At 51.0% G+C, this 16,113-nt stretch overlaps 1 protein-coding gene across 1 annotated transcript in view; it reads left to right on the forward strand.

Annotated features, from left to right (window-relative positions):
- Positions 1-15,787, forward strand: part of ZNF831 (zinc finger protein 831) — a 185,059-nt gene extending 169,272 nt beyond the window's left edge. The window contains exons 5-6 of the mRNA XM_060285206.1: positions 13,933-14,106; positions 15,250-15,787. Coding sequence (XP_060141189.1) covers positions 13,933-14,106; positions 15,250-15,347 — 272 coding nt within the window. The 3' untranslated portion in view covers positions 15,348-15,787. The remainder of the gene's footprint in view (positions 1-13,932; positions 14,107-15,249) is intronic.
- The last annotated feature ends 326 nt before the right edge of the window (positions 15,788-16,113 follow it).

A 16,113-nucleotide genomic window follows, 5' to 3' on the forward strand; every position in this document is an offset into this window, starting at 1 on the left:
GACCCTCTTGCTGTCTCAAAACTTCTCCAGGGTGTGAGTTGCATCCCGTCCCCACCGCTGGCTATGCTGGGAACCCGCAGGGGTCTGGAGCCTCAGGCCTAAACAGAGAGTCTTGAACTTTGGGTGGTTTTCAGCTTCTGGTGTCTTTCCTTCTTCTGCCCTCCGGTCACATGGAGGCAGAGGCAAAAATCCGGCTGTATCTCGGAAGGATGCTTGCAAGGTTGCAGGCATTCTTGAAGAATGGTCGTTTTGGCTGCGTTTAAGGACCCAAAAGCTTCAGGAGGGATGCTGTAGTTACTGTATCTCACGTGGAAAGTGAAGGCTCGAGAGACCAGCTGCTCCCAGAGGTGTTTTCTGGGTGTGAGATCCAAGTTCTCTGGTTTCCCCACATCCTTCTGCACACTTGGTTCTTCCAGACCTGCGCTCGAATAGCACCCAGCACGTAGTAGATCCCAGTAACGCTGGTGACTTCCTGTGAGGCCCTTGTCTTTGTTGTCACTGAGGTTCTGTCTGCGGGTCTTTCTCCCACACATGAGGCGTTGCTGTCCCAGGGTGTGTGGGTGCTGCCAGAGGTCTCACATCCCTATAGACGTGTGCGGGAATGTGGATTTTCCCAGAGCTGTTGCCCATAACTTCCATTGTTTCTTCCAGAAGATCTGGGACCCCAAAGAGAAATGAACCAAGTGCATCCTGGGCACTGCCCTTCTCGCCCCTGGGGAGGCGGCGGAGATAGCAGCTCACCCACGGGACAAGGGATGCCCATGGCTCTCCTTGGCCACGTTAGGAAGCCCCGCCCCTACCCTCCCCCCAGCAGCCCCACTGTTGCCAACAAAAACAAAAACAAAACTCCACACCAGAGAAAAACACATCCCGTCTTAAGGCCATGGAAAATTTGCCGAGAATAAGATAATAAGTAGGGACAAGTAGCCCACGTGCTTACATCCCTGTGCCCTCGGGGTTGTTTTCCGTGAGAATACTTCAAAAACAGGAGTGTCCTGTGACATGGTGGGGGATTGTGTCTGTCAGGGTCTCCAGAGAGATGGAACTAATAGGACGTGTGTGTGTAGGTATCTATGTGTATATAAACACACCACACACACACACACACACACACACACACACACACACAGGAGCTGATGTTGCACTCTTCAGTCTGAGGCATCCTGGAGGCAGAATTCCCTCCCTGCTCAGGGCACCTCCCTCCTCTCTGCCCTCTCCTTCACCTGATTGGATGAGGCCCACCCCCGTTATGAAGGGTGATCTGCTTTACTCGCCGTCTACTGATTTAAATGTGAATTGCCTCTAAAATATACCTTTCTAGCAGCATCTAGACTGGCATTTGGTCACATATCTGGGTGCCATGGTCCAGCCAAGTTGGCACATAAAAAATGAACCATCACAGAGCTCTCGGTGCTAATGGTACCCCATAGCAGGGCAGTCCCTCTGCACCTGCCACTGTGCACCTGGCTGTGGAGTGAAGCCACTCACTCTCAGATGGCCAGTGGAGTCAGCTGCAGGGCCCCCAGCAAGGAGCCCTGCTCTGTTCCTCCCCACTTTTCTCCTGAGAATTGAGGGAAATTTCCATCTGTTAAATCCCTCCAAGGACATAATGAGGGAGGCATTGTGGTGCTGTGACAGTGACCATGTTTCCAAACAAAAATCCGAGCCACATGGGCTGACAAGTAGGAATGTATTTCTGGAAAGAGCAGTGCGGGATGTTTGGAATCATGGCTGTGGTGGAAAATCTGGGCTCTGTAATCTCGTGGGAAGACTCCAGACCCAGGAGCTCTGCCCTGTGTCCTGGATGTGACTCGCTGCATGGCCTGGGGGTGGTACCACCCTCTCCCTGTGCCCCTGGGTAAGTTGCAGACATCAGTGTGGCTCTAGGATGGTGACCTAACAAGATGATCAACCTGGCCACACTGACTCAGGAATGACATGTGTCTCCCCAGAGTGAAAATAATAATAGCAAAACATTTAAATTGTATTTCAATGTATTCTACCACAAAAAGGCAACAATTCCACAGACTCATCTTTGCCTCCTGTGTTGTTCAAGAGAAATATGCCAGCACGTTTCTAAGAAGGGACTTTTTTTTTTTTTTTTTTTTTCTGTATGGGGGCCTCTCACTGCTGTGGCCTCTCCCGTTGCGGAGCACAGGCTCCGGACGCGCAGGCTCAGCGGCCATGGCTCACGGGCCCAGCCACTCCGCGGCACGTGGGATCTTCCCGGACTGGGGCACGAACCCGTGTCCCCTGCATCGGCAGGCGGACTCTCAACCACTGCGCCACCAGGGAAGCCCCAGAAGGGACATTTTAAGGTTGAGAACATCCCAGAGGAATGGATGGATCTGGTTTGCAGCCTCCCACTGATGCAGGGCAGGCTGCCCGCCCACCATGTGATTTCAGAGACCCCAATGACAGTTATGTGACCCGTGAGTCAGGACTGGGAGCATCGTTGCTGGAGATGCTTTTGAGGCAGAAGGATAGTCTTTCTGAGCTACGTCATGACCATGTAGACGATGGTGATGATGGTGACAATGGTCCACACTGATGTTGACCGTGACTTCTGAGTAAAGATGTGTGAGGATGACGTGAGAAAGCGTGAGGGGCGTTCTCAGCACAGTGTCTGGACTCTAGCAGACACTCAGTCCCTCAAAGACGTGACCACGCAGATAACTGTACAGCCCCTGGGGCTGCTTGACCCTTCCTGCTGCCCCACCTGCCGTATCCCAGTCTGTGACCGGAGAAGCCGGTGACTAGGTAGCTCGAGTCCTGCTGAGGTCAGCTTCCTTGGACCCTCCGACTGGTCTCGCGCTGCTTCCTGCAGTAACGCTGAGGAGCCTGCCCCCGGGTACCTCAGTTTTTCCCTCCTCTATGGCCCTCGGTGCGTTGCATAAGGTTTACAGACCCTGGGAAAAGGTGTGTTTGGAGGACTGCTGATAAGTGGCTTGATAAGCGCTCTGGTGGCCAAAGGTTGTTACAGGCTTGATGAGATTTCTTTCTGCCCTTTCTGCTCCTCCTTTCTTGCGTGAGTCCTACCCACCTTGGTAAATAACTAGAATTTGGGGCAACAGGGCATGGTGTTCTCGGAAGGTACTGCCCTGGGCTCCCTCTGCTAAATGGGGAGGTGGGTACAGTTGAAGCAGGGGAGAGGGAGGGGGTGTGGCATTTCAGGATAATTCGAATGATCTGTTTAGAACTTTTTCGTTAAACGATGAAATCTTAGTAAGGGTGAGTCCAGCAGCATAGACACAACGCTTTGCAGTCGTTTCCCAGGCACCCAGCACCGCCGGGGACCTGAGTGTGCGCCACTAGGAAGGGATCCCAGGAAATAACTACGGAATCTGTTTACAAAAGTGGTAAATAAATAAGGACACATAAGAAAAGACTGTATCAGCCGGACTAAAAGTGATCTTGAACTCAGGGTTCTGACTGATCGTGGTTTGACGCTCTGAGTTGTTTCCCTCCCGTGTAACCATCTCCCCCTTGGAAGTCTAGTAGACGTTTCCATCCCAGTTTTGAGTTTGGGTAGCGGTAGCTCAGAACATTTCACGGCAAGATGCGTCTTTCAAATTTGATGGCGTCGGGGCTAAATTTCAGAGTTTGTTGGCAAGGTCGGCTCACACAAGGTGACCTTCCGGTTGGGTTCACTTGGACTGAAAGTCCCCTTTTCTACCCCAGAGTGGCTGTGAGGAGGTGAGATATCCAGGGACAGAAATGGATTCGTTGAAATGCAGCTGATCCTGACGGGATGAGAAAGAGGCTTGAGGCTGGAAGGCAGTTTGATTTGCCTCCAGAAAACTCGGTAGGAAGAGGTCGTGACCCTGCATGACCCTGGAGGGAGAATTCAGATTTCTGCTAGATGAAAGGGGCATTGCAGCTAGGAACTTGGCTTTAAATGTGAAGGCAGATGAAAGGCTCTGACATCTCTGGTGCGGTATATTCCTGCAAGAATTTAAAACAAAGGAAGCTGGGGAGCAAACATTGCTTTCATTAAGGGGGTCCCACGGCTGGGTCGGAACTCACAGGGCTTTGTAGCGCCAGCTCTTCATCCCGCTCCGGATTGGCAGCATCTCAGCACGTCCAGTGGGGCTGCCTGGGGCCCCTTTCCTAGCTCCAGGTAACCCCGTGCCACTGACACTCAGCTTTGGAGCACATAACAAATAGATCAACTGTTTAAGAGGGAAATGACCCCATCTCATTCTAAGTCATGTTTCGGTGGAAACAGAGACCTCCTTAAAATGGGACACGCATGCGTGCGCACGCACGCACACACACACACAAACACACACACTTTCCCCCTATTTGGGATAGGAACCAATTGTATTTGGAAGGAAAATAAATCCGGGCAATGGCCACAGTGTAGATGAGCTGCCGGTCCAGACACAGTTCAGGGGGTTTCTAAAGCCCTGCTCCCCGGCTAAGTCTCCTAGGAATGGACAGCAGGCTAGGGCATCCCCTGGCCTTTCTCACGTGTCCCAGCTCAGAATCTCAGGAGAGCCAAGAGCTTTGGGAGAACTTGGCAATGTTCAGAGCCGTGGCGACACAGGTCTTCTCTTCTTTTATAGCCTCTCAGGGCTGACTTAGCAGGAGGCCTTAATAAACAGTAACACTAGAACAGGGCAGCCAGCGAACCCTGTGCCCGGCCCGGTAATTTAAAAAACAGAAACAGATTCACGCATCCATGAGAAAGCCTCGAAGGCTGATGTGGCCGACGTGTTGTGATCCTTTGTTGCTCGGTGATGGCACGAACAGCCCACAGCTTGGGGAGCGGCCAGCAGCTTTGCCAAAAGTCAGAAGCAAGTTGGCAAGAGAGCAGAGGTGTCTGTAGCTTTTCTGGGTTTTTCTAAATCCGATTTCCGTGGGTTTCTTGCAGGGTGGAGAATAGGGTGAGACTTATGACCCACTCTTTCAGGTGCAAACTTGGAGATGTCAAAAAGCAAAATAAAACTTAACGCAATATTTTTAAAAAGTCAACATTAGTGCAAAAATCACTCGTCATAATCGACCAAATATCGACATTTTTAATAAAGACAGGATCTGCCCCTGTGCTTGGTTCTTGTTTGGGGATAAAGCCTGTCTCTCTAGAGGGACTCAGGTCTTCTTAGTTTGAGGTCAGCAATCCAGTGATCAGAGCTGCCACAAGGATGCAAACAATTAGATTAGATTGCCATGGCGAGCATGTCTTCCTTCAGTAGGATTTTTCCATCCGTAAGATGAAGTCTCCTGAAAATTAGCAACGGTGTCTTCTCTTGCTTTCTGTGGGTTATTTAAAGGGATGTGTGATGGTGTCTGTATTTTGTTTTAATCCCTGTACAGATACCCCCCATTCTTAAAAAAATACCTGCTCCTTATTTCACCCCTTCTGTTTCCACTGCTGGGAACTATTTTGAGCCACATCTGTCTGCAGCTTTGCATAAAGTTATAATGAGGCCATGCCAGACAGACGTGGATTGCTCATGCCTACATTCGACCTGGAATTCGTTAGGGTCACTGGGGGTTGGGGAGAGAAACTCTAGCCTAACTCGTATGGACGCATTTGGGTTGTACCAGATGGAGGGGAAACCAGCTAATCTGTTGGATTCCATAGATGGCTTCATTCTCCAAATATTGCAGGCGTTTGTTGCCCTAACTTTTTTTTTTTTTTTAAGCTGTCATTCTTGGAAATCCCACCCCACACACCGAACACAGAAGGATTTTTCTGCCGTTCTCCCTTGCTTTGACCACTGGTCAAATATCCTTCATTCAGAGCCCCTGTGTCTGCATTAGGGGAGGAGGATGCCGTGTCCAGGGAGCTGATGGGATGAGACAGCCTGTGGCTTTGGGGTGATTTTTAAGCTCAGTTATGTGGCGGTAGGAACGTGGGAGAGTCCTACTCTTTGGGCCAAAGCTTTCTAAATACAGTTGGTGAGATCCTGGGGATCTCTCCGCTTGGGTGGGGTAGAGACCCCACATTTCATTGTGGTTTAATTGCTGGAGAGAAGGGCTGGGCCCTGCTCTAGGGTTTGTGCTGTTCGGAGATGCTCAAGGAACAGTGAGGGCATTCGGGAATCTCTCGATGAATTTGGAGCTGGACGGACCTTCCGGAGAGGCAGTCATTTCGTTTCTCAACCCCAGAGAGAAGCCAGTCACCTAGGGCCTCTCAGGGAGCTAGTCTTCAATTTGGGCCAGAAACCTGGGTCTGTCTGCCGAGGGCAGCCTCTGGTTTTGTCTCTGAGGCCTCATCCATCCGGGCAGCCTGGTTTCTTCCTCTTGTGTCTGTGGAAGTTACTATCAAGACATGGTTCTTCCATTTCTTGTGATCTAGAGACCATATTCTCTCTAGAAGAACCGCAAAGAGGGGCCGATTGAGGACAACGATAGTGAAGTCCAGTGACTCAGCCAGGAATTCTGTACAGTTGCAGGCTGGGCACGGCCTAGAAGAAACGGCCAATTGAGACCTCCTTCCCTCCCTCCTTTCTTCACGTAGCAGACCTTTGTTACTGAGATGCTGAGGTATTATTGGGTACCCGCTCTGAGCCAGGTACTGCCTGGGCTGCCCTGGGTGCCGAGGTGAACAGGCAGAGACCAGCTGTTACCAACCCCAGGGGACAAGAAGGAAGCCACACCTGCAGCACAGGTGAGGAACGCCCCCACGCCTTGGGTCCGATTGATGGAGAGTCACTGTTCTCTTTGAAAATGTATGTAATTCTGGTAAAATTCCCCAACAACCAAGTCCTGGATAAATTCGAAAGTCATGGGTTGGTTTTTTGGGGGGTGGGGTGGGGGGAATGTCTTAAAAAAAATTAATCTCCAGCCCACAGCACGTTGCTCGCTCTTTTGATGTTTCTAATGCTCTGGGCCATTGGCTATTTCTGAGGCTGCAGGAGGACCTTCCCCAGTGCCGGGTGGTGGAGGAGCAATCCGCCTTGGGATCCTCCCCCTTAGAGATGCGGGGATTTTCTGCAGAAGTGAAGCTACAAACGGTCACTTCACTTTATGTTGTTCGTGAGCATGAAGCTTGGGGCGTATCCTTTAGAACCAGAAAGCGTGTGTGTGTGCTTCTGCTCGCGTAACGAGGCCAACGAGGAGATGTGTTCTGGCTGTTTTCCTTCCTGGAGGTCGGAAGGGCACCCGGTGGTTGTCTGGCACAAGGCCTGTCCCAAGCAGACTTTCACAGGCGTTTGGTGAGTGGACAAGGAATCAAGTCACTGGAGGGTAAGCCTTGTGAGGTGGTCAGCCAAGTGTCTGGGGGCTGGGCCCTGAGCATCGTGGGGTCATCGCTTGCTTCCACCCGCCCAAAGTGTGATCCAAACCGAACATTTCACAGTGGGCATACCTGGGAAGAAAGGATTCCAGCCGGCTCCGTTGGCTGGGTTTTGTCCTGATGCGGAACATATTCTTTTGTGCTTGTTTCCATGAAGAAAATCTCTACTTGTCCTTGTCAGCTGCAGAGACTCCGGGTCTTTCTATGAAACCCAAGAGATCATGGTTGCATCCATCCGGAGAAAGTGAGTTCCGGGGTCAGCTAGAGGTCGCTGGTCGCAAGCAACAGAAACCTAGTGTTGCTAACACAGCATAGGAGTTTCCTGGGAGGACACAGCGTGGCCCACAAACTGGGAGGGAGGGAGAAGCAGTACCAGGCTTAGAAAGGAGAGGTGCCAAGACGGGACTGGGGGTCCCAGTGGGGGCACAGTCGAACAGACAAGGCAGGATGGAGCCACCTGGCAAGTAGCAGCTTCAGAGTATTTTCTGACCGTGAATTGCTTTGCTCAGGTGTCTTGGGAGGGAGAGGGTGTGATGGGCCAGCTTGGGTCACCTGTTGAGTTCTGAGGCAGGGGAAGGTGAGACTGTCAGTGGACAGTCTCTGCAGGACCTCACACAGGGAGGGAGGGATAATTCCCCAGGGGAAAGATAAGAGATTGGATTCCAGGAGACAAAAACAGCCAGCGTTGATCCCAGGCTCTAGAAAATTGTGGGCTTTTAAGTCCTTCGAGAGGGGTGCTCCTGTCTCTGAGCTGGTGTTTCCCTCTTGCCTCTATGTCTTTGTGCAAAGTGGCAGTGGGCGGGGGGGTGGTCCACTAGATGCTTGTTGAAGTGAATGGACGCTTTTATAGACCTTTGAATATTCAGCCACTTCCTGTAGTTACTTCATCCTGTCTTACTCTTAGACAGAGTTCTTAGCTAGCAGTTTTTTCTGGCTAAGGTTACAAAGACAGTCAGTGAAGCTGATCCACACTTTCTTCCTTGCCCAAGAAGATATTTTGAAGCTTGAGAGAACAAGTGAGTGGTGTCTTCTAAGGAAGGAATTTAATAAAATCTGAAATCAAGCCCTAGTTAGAAAGCACGTTGGAGTCTCGAAGTTGATTCTCTGGGGAGTGGTGGGGGGCAGTATCTAATGACTGCTGGTGCCTGGTAGCTGGGGCTGCTGCCCCTGCCTGTCTGCCTCCCCCTGGGAAACAGTTGTTCCCCTTCCTCTCGGCTGCAGGACTGGTCATCAGAGTCACGCCTTCTGTACAGTGCGTCCCAAAGGCGATCCTGTCCTTGCTTTCCCTTTCAGCAGGAAAAATGTGAACCAGAGCATCAACTTCATGTTCTGACCGTGAAGTGAAAATGTTCTGTTTGTTGGGGAGACACTCCCTAGAACCTAGGCTTTTTGAATTGATAATGACAGCACCTTTATTTGTAAAAATAGTAGCAGGTGCTAATTTTGTCACCCTGGCACGTGACCTGTCTGGCTTTGCTTTATGGGACAAGCCGCTAGAGCAGGGCTTGTAAACTGACATGCCCCTGAGGGCTAGACAGGTGAGAGAAGCAAGCAAAGAAGGACAGATACAGGGACTGGGGCCAAACAGAGAGCTTGAGCCAGGCTCTGACAGTATCACTCAGCTCCAGACACCTGCTGCCATGTCAGAGCGTGGGGTTGGAGCGAGTATAACTTCCAGTTATACAAGAGAAGCTGGAAGTTGTGATGTTTATATGAAATTTTCAGATTAAAGAAAAACCACCCTCTTTTGATTGGATGAAGCCCACAAAAATGCCAATTTGCTAACCCCTGTACTAGATTAAAACTGTGTGTGTACAGGGCCGCTGGTCTGTCTCGTTCACGGATGTTCACCCAGAGTCTAGTCCAGGGCCCGTACATTGAAAACCACTCCACAGGTATTTGTTGAGTGCTATTCAGCGTTGGGGGGGAGGATATGAAAACTGGGTTTTCAAGGACAATTCGATAAACTTTCCTGAGAATTTAGAATTTGGCCAGTGAAGCTCCTTTTGCTGCTTCTAGCTGACCCTTGTGAATATCTGTTTCCCTCCTTTCACTTCAGGGACTGAAGCCAATTTTCCGATCAGAGGGATGGAGATGGTTGGTTCATGTAGGAAAAGGCAACACTGAACTTAAAAACAGATTCTTAAAAGAAACATTCAACTTTCCTTATTTAAAAACTTCTTGTAGAAAGAAAGAAAGTTCTTCCAGTGTGACGATGCAGATGAACCATGAATACAGGAGATTTGGAAGTTTAGTATTTAACATTTATGTATGACACGTGGGAGAAAATGTTAAATGGTAAATATGACTCTGGTACCACCATCACTGATCAACTAATGAATGTTCTGACCACATACACTGAGGACAATTTATTATACAAATACACACAATGCTAGACGTTGCCTATGTGAATGTGTTGGGGTGTTTTGTCTAAGAGCACTTGGACTCACCTTCTCATCTGCTTCTCTTTTGTTTGGAGCTCTGTGTTATAACTGGAACATTAACAGGTGGGAGAGCTGACTACTTTTACAAAGAATTGTGTTCTCTAAGCCCCACTGTAAAACACGGGCTAAACCACAGGTCAGATGGTGTGCTGGTCAAAGTTCTCAGCCGATTTAACTTCATTTTCCTGGTTCCATCATTAGGTGCTTCCAATTCACCGTTCAAGAAACATTCAAGAAATGATAAAGGTACCAAACCAACTAAAACACGAGTGCTTATTGGGTAGACAGTGTAGAATGATAGACCAGCCAAAAGGAAGCCTGGCAAAGAATGGCATTGCTGTGCCCTGCGACACTCTGGGTCCTTCTTACCTGTCTTTATTACTTAGGCACACATCTCAAACGCAGTCCTGGTAGATGGGGTTTTTCTGCCTGGTACAACTCACTTGAATTCCCAGACCAAAAAAGCAACAACAGCGGCCACGTTAATTCACCACTAGGAGCTCTTTGCTAAGCATTTTTCATGCAGTGCAGTGTATCATTCAGTCCGTCTGACAGCCCTTTCATAGATCAGGAAACTGTGGAGCGGGTGGAGTGCTCATCATGTAAGTGCTTTACAACATAATAACGGGATCACCAGGTAACCTTTCTCTGTGCTCTGTGTACCTTGCACATACCTGGGCGTATTGGCTTGTCAGGTTTCCTTTACCTGTACTGTTTTCATACACCAGTAGCATGTGAACTCCTTAAGGCCTTTCTGCATCCTCGTCACAGTTAGACTAATACCAGGGAGATACAGGCAGACCTTGAAAATACTGTGGATTTGGTTCCAGACAGCCTCAACAAAGCGAAAAAGCAAGTCACACGAATTTTTTGGTTTCTAATGCATATTAAAGTTACGTTTACGCTATACTGCAGTCTGTTAGGTATGCAATAGCATTATGTCTAAAAAAATGTATATCCCTTAAAAAATACTTTATTGCTAAAAAATGCCAATCATCATCTGACAATGCAGGGTTGCCACAAAGCTTCAATTCGTAAAATCAATAATATCTGTGAAGCGCAATAAAATGAGGTACGCCCAGATATAGTGGATGCTTGGCAGGTGTTGGTAATTCTTTGTAATGAATTTTGTGGTTGTTGAATGTTAGGTTGGAGAGAATCCAGTCTTATTGGACTAGTTTATCTCACAATCAACAACCAGTTGCTTAATTAATAGTCTTCATTTGCTCAGCCTTGTGCTGGGTCCACAGCAGGTGCAAAAGAAGTCACCCTTTCTTGTACTCTTGAGGAGCTGGTGTCCACTCTTAGACCTAAAGACACCTAGGGGCTTCCCTGGTGGCACGCAGTGGTTAAGAATCTGCCTGCCAATGCAGGGGACATGGGTTCAAGCCCTGGTCCGGGAAGACCCCACATGCCACGGAGCAACTAAGCCCGTTGCGCCACAACTACCAAGCCTGCGCTCTAGAGCTCGCGAGCCACAACTACTGAAGCCCGCGCGCCTAGAGCCCGTGCCCCGCAATAAGAGAAGCCAACGCAACGAGAAGCCCGCACATCTCAACGAAGAGTAGCCCCTGCTCGCCACACCTAGAGAAAGCCTGCACGCAGCAATGAAGACCCAACGTGGCCAAAAGTAAATAAATAATTAATTTAAAAAATACATATATATAGAAAAAAGAAAGACACCTGCCCTGGTCCTGTGGCGTAGAGGGTACCTCTGACCCTCCTCTGGCCATATCTCCCACCCCACTGCAAGGAGTCTATGAGACTGAAAGCCATATACCCCTTCTTCTAGACCATGTTCCAGGTAGTCACCATCCTGGAATCCCTCTACTCAGATGTCCCTGAGCCCACTTCCAGGGTCTGATACCCACGGACAGAACAGGGCTCCAGCACATCTCCCAAGGCCTACAGGGTGGTCAAGGGACAGCTGCTTGTGGGATGGGCGGGTAGATGGAGCTCGGGCTGTATGTGGGATGGAGCAGGATGGAAGGTAATGTACCTTGTGCTGCCATGTTCCGACATGGAACTCCAAGGAGCCCCAGAATCCTAAAATCAAGCTCCAACTTCCAAGGTGTTTTGAAGCTGAACTCTCTTATTTAAGCACTTATCAGATTGATTTAGAAACCTTTAAATTTTTGACCTATGGGAGGTGGGCCTTCACTGGACCCGGAACTCTTGATGGGGGTGGGCCATCTGGGGTCTGGACCATCTGTTAAGTCCTCTGGTTCATAGATTTTGTCATCCCCCACCGGCTTCCAGGTCAGCCAGCAGAGTGCACACTTTGAGTACCTGGGGCTGGGAGCAGGGGTTTCGTGCCTCCATAAGCATTCTTGGAAAGTTACAAGGGCTCATTTGCGTACTAGCTCCTCCCACGAGGCTGCTGGGAAAGCGCTTAGCGGTTCTCTGTTACCAAATACCATGTCGCCTTGTTTCCTCACTAAAAACACTTCGTGCGTTTGCAAAGTTGAGTGGCTCTGCGCACACAGATGCCTGATCCACTGACAGCAATTTCAAAATTGCAGGTCTTGCCGTTGATGGAAAAATGGGAGCCGTGGTTGTTATTCCTTGTGTGTAATTTTCACCAAGAAATGGGGGTGTGGGTTCAATGTCAACACCTAGAGATTTCATGTGGCCCTGTTACTGGAAATCTATACCTTTAGCCAAATCCTGCCTCACCACAATGTCTGTATTGTTTTGCAACCTCACCCCCACCCCTGTTTCCCATTCCTGAGAAAAGATGGGGTTTTAGCCAAGATTCAGCTCAGAAGGGGACTGGCCCCCGCTTGCTTTCTCCATCCTGTGAGCACAGACTGCTCAGTACTGGGCCTGCTTGGATCCAGGGAAGCCGTACAAGGCCATTTCTCAACTCACTTGGGTGGGAGGGAATGGGGAGAGGGGAAAAGAGAAAGAGGGTGGGGTTATGGGGTTATGTTCTTAGCTCCAGTGTCCTGCCCAGCAGGGAGCAGGTCCGTTCCAAGCATTAGGTCACGATGGGGCACCCCCCCCCCACTTTGCCCTCACCACCCCAGAAAGGCTCCATGGCATGTGTTTCAAATTAAAGGAAATTCAATTTGATGCTATTTTGAAAACGCACAGAGAATGTCAGAGCCCCCTTTGAGGTGGATGATTGGTGAGACTCCATGGGGCTCACGGAAGCCAAGGTGGTGGATCCTGGGAACTAGCAGGAAAACCAAGACTTATTGGAAAAGTAACTTCTGGCCACATGTGTTTCCTCTAGTTACTAGTAATCTGTCCCCCAAACCCTGTTCAGTAGTGCTAATGAATTAAGCATATGCTTTTAACTTTTTCCCACTGAATTGCCTGGCAGTGGCCTCCCGTCCCTGGAGAGCAATGGTTTGGATGGACACGAGCATCAGAAACAGATGTAAACATTTATTGTCTCAAATGACACCATCACTCTCATCCCAGCTCCAACCGTAAATGAGATGGGTAAACAGTTTCATAAGAAGACTTTTCCCAAGGTCAGTTCTGTCCTCGGCTGAATCTCACAGGGCACAGAGGGTTCCCCTGACGTTTGTGGCTTTGAGGAAGCCGTGTTCGGGGGCCAGCATGTGTCTCTAATGGCCGTAATTGGATTTGTCCTATTCCAGTTAGTACAGACTGTAAACATGATGTGCGCACAGAAGAAATTCGGTGGCCAGCAGGGCGGGAGCCAGGGCCGGCCTTGGGCTGTGGGTCTGGAAGGTGTCTGACTGGTCTGGATGGCCAGGCTCAGGTGCCACTGGCTCAAGGATGAAAGCTGGGGCCAGTGTTCAGGGCAGCGGGAATGTCAATGTCAGGGGTTTGAGTGCTGGAAGGAAAACCAGAACTGCCCTGGAAGGACCCGGGCTGGGAGGCGCGCTGGCCACAGTGGGGTCTTGAAAAGACTAAAAACGCATCCACCCGGCGTCTGCGTGCTCCCTCCGCAAGAGGGCTGGCTGCTGGGAGGATGTAGAGAGGCCATCGTCAATCTCCCCCAGGGCCTCCCCATCTTTCCATCCCGGCTGCCCCAGCCCACTGCCTGGGGAGTACGGGGTAGCGGGGATGACGGATTCACTCCAGAGGTTTCCCAAGGCCCAAGGTGCAGGGGAGGGTGTGGACACCCGTTCCTGGGACAGGACTGCACCACCTGCCTCATTCATACCCAGGCCCACCATCTCGGACGCCCTCACCAGCTCCATGAGCACAGAGGCTGGGGCGGTTCGTCCAGACGTGGCCCTGACCTTTCTCTGTCCTTTGCAGACGGACTGTGCCCTATGGGCTGTCCAACTACAGAGGCAGCTTCCGGGGCAGGAGGTCGGCCGGGACCTTTCCGCGGAGCTTACAGCCGTCGAAGGGGACGCCGCGCTGCGCCTGTGCGGAGAGCGAGGACGTCGCCTGCGTGCGTTTCTGCACCTGGACCCCGGCTGCCCGCGGGTACGACCCCCTCCCCGGACCCCGGCTGCCCGCGGGTACGACCCCCTCCCCGGACCCTGGCTGCCCGCGGGTATGAGCCCCCTCGCTGGCTTTCTGCATTTCCAGAGATCGGTTGCCCTGGGCCACGTGGGTGCAGCAGGGCTCTGCCTGTTCCACCCGATGCGGTCCTGCAGGCGGGGGTGGGTGAGTGTGGGGGCGGTGCGGGGGGGGGGGCGCGGGCTGCGCGCAGAGGGTGCAGCAGCCCCGTGCCTTCGATGCCTTTCAAAACAAGGCCTTTAACGCACCACGGCCATGTCTGGCCTCCAGACGTATTTCTTCTGGATCGCACAGCAATTTGCCAAAATTTGAATAAGTTGCCAACACTTTAAAATTGCAGAATCACCCCCCTCCTCAACAAATGCATATTTTAAGCTTCTCCAAAAGTAGCAAATGGGACCATCTGGTCTCACCAGCCCACATCCCCTCTTGGCCGGATAGGCTGGAACCAAATAAGGACCACTCAGGTTCGAGTGGGACATGCAATGTCCATTCACCTGTGTCACTCATCATCTTACTTGGTGGCCCCCCAGGCCCCTGAGTTTGAGACCCTGTAGTCTGCTCTAACTGCTGGAGAGAAGCTTGTGAGTCAGTGTGGACTTGAATAAACAAGCAGACCCTAGGTGCGACCCGTGTAGCCACTTAAGCTGGGTTTTACTACTCATGCCCCTTGCTCCTCCTTTTCTTTACTTTGGGCCAAGACGCATCAGCCCCGCCAGGCAGAGCTGCCTCTTCCAAGAGCCATCGCTGGTGGGATGGGACCTCCAGGTGCTTCCTGAGCAAGTGAGACGCACAAGCAGGGGGGCTTCCTACGCAGCAGGTGCTGTGGTAGCCAGGGGCCCAGGATCTGCTGTCCAGAAGCGCCAACCACATTTTTCTTCCTGGCTCCTTAACATCTGATGAATAACTGAGTAGTGTGGGTGGAGGCTGGACTCTGGTAGGAATCCACCCACCGTGTACTCAGCCTTCAGAAGTTGTGCCTGAGATGCGGACCTGGGGGACCGCGCTCACGTTAGCGGGAGGAGGAAATCATTCCTAACTGGGTGCTGAAGAACCAGCCGTGTGGAAATGTGGGTTGATTCATTCAGACCAGCTCTCTCCCCACAGGAATTCAAGGACGGCACAAACACCTGACAAAAAAGCAGGAAAGCAGGCTGGCGGTGCTGCCAGGGGCGTGTGTCCGAGGAGGTGAAGCTGCTTTCTGAGTCGCTGCCATATGGGGGGCACAGAGGACGTGTGGGGCGCATCTGGTCTGTGCGGGCCGACAGCGGGACACCGCGTGCGGTGGGCATCCACGGGCAATGGTGCTTTTGGTAGATTACCCCGGGGACAGAACAGCCTAAAGCTGTGGACAGCCTGCCCTGCGTCTTAGGAGCCGAGTCCTGAGCTCCTGTAGCTTTTGAGCAGTGATGTCCAGCCCTGGGTTTCACCAGGTCTGGACAAATCTCACCGATCACTGCTTCCCAGAGCCCCTGCAGGCTTATCTATCGGTGCCCATGTTGCCCCTCTGCTCCCGTAACAACTGGTGGTCTCTACAAAAAGAATCATTTCTTCTTTTCAGCAGCTGATTCTGGACAGAGGTGAATTATAGCAGCTGGGCACCAGGCCCTCCGAGTCCTCCGGTTCATTTTAGGAGTTTTTTTTTTTTTAAACCCACTTGTCTTCTTGTGTGATCCTGAGGGTTTCCTGCAGCGCAACTGGGTTTATCTGTCATTCAGTCGATCAGAAATCGTTATTACTGAGTTGCCTACACATCTGCAACGGGATGGTAATTGATGTTCATAGTAATGGCCTGGGGGGGGGCGGCTTGGGGTCCTACAGGGTCTGATCAAGGGAGGATTAAACCCTGCTTAGTATCCAGGAGGCTTTCCAAATTGGTGGCAGATTGCTTTGAGCCGTCTGGAAAGGGTTCTGTCAGCATCCACAATGAAAATGCAGAGGAGAGGCAGAGACAGACCCCAGGAGAGCATG

The sequence above is a fragment of the Globicephala melas genome, chromosome 15 (assembly GCF_963455315.2).
Source record: "Globicephala melas chromosome 15, mGloMel1.2, whole genome shotgun sequence".
Lineage (NCBI taxonomy): Eukaryota > Metazoa > Chordata > Mammalia > Artiodactyla > Delphinidae > Globicephala > Globicephala melas.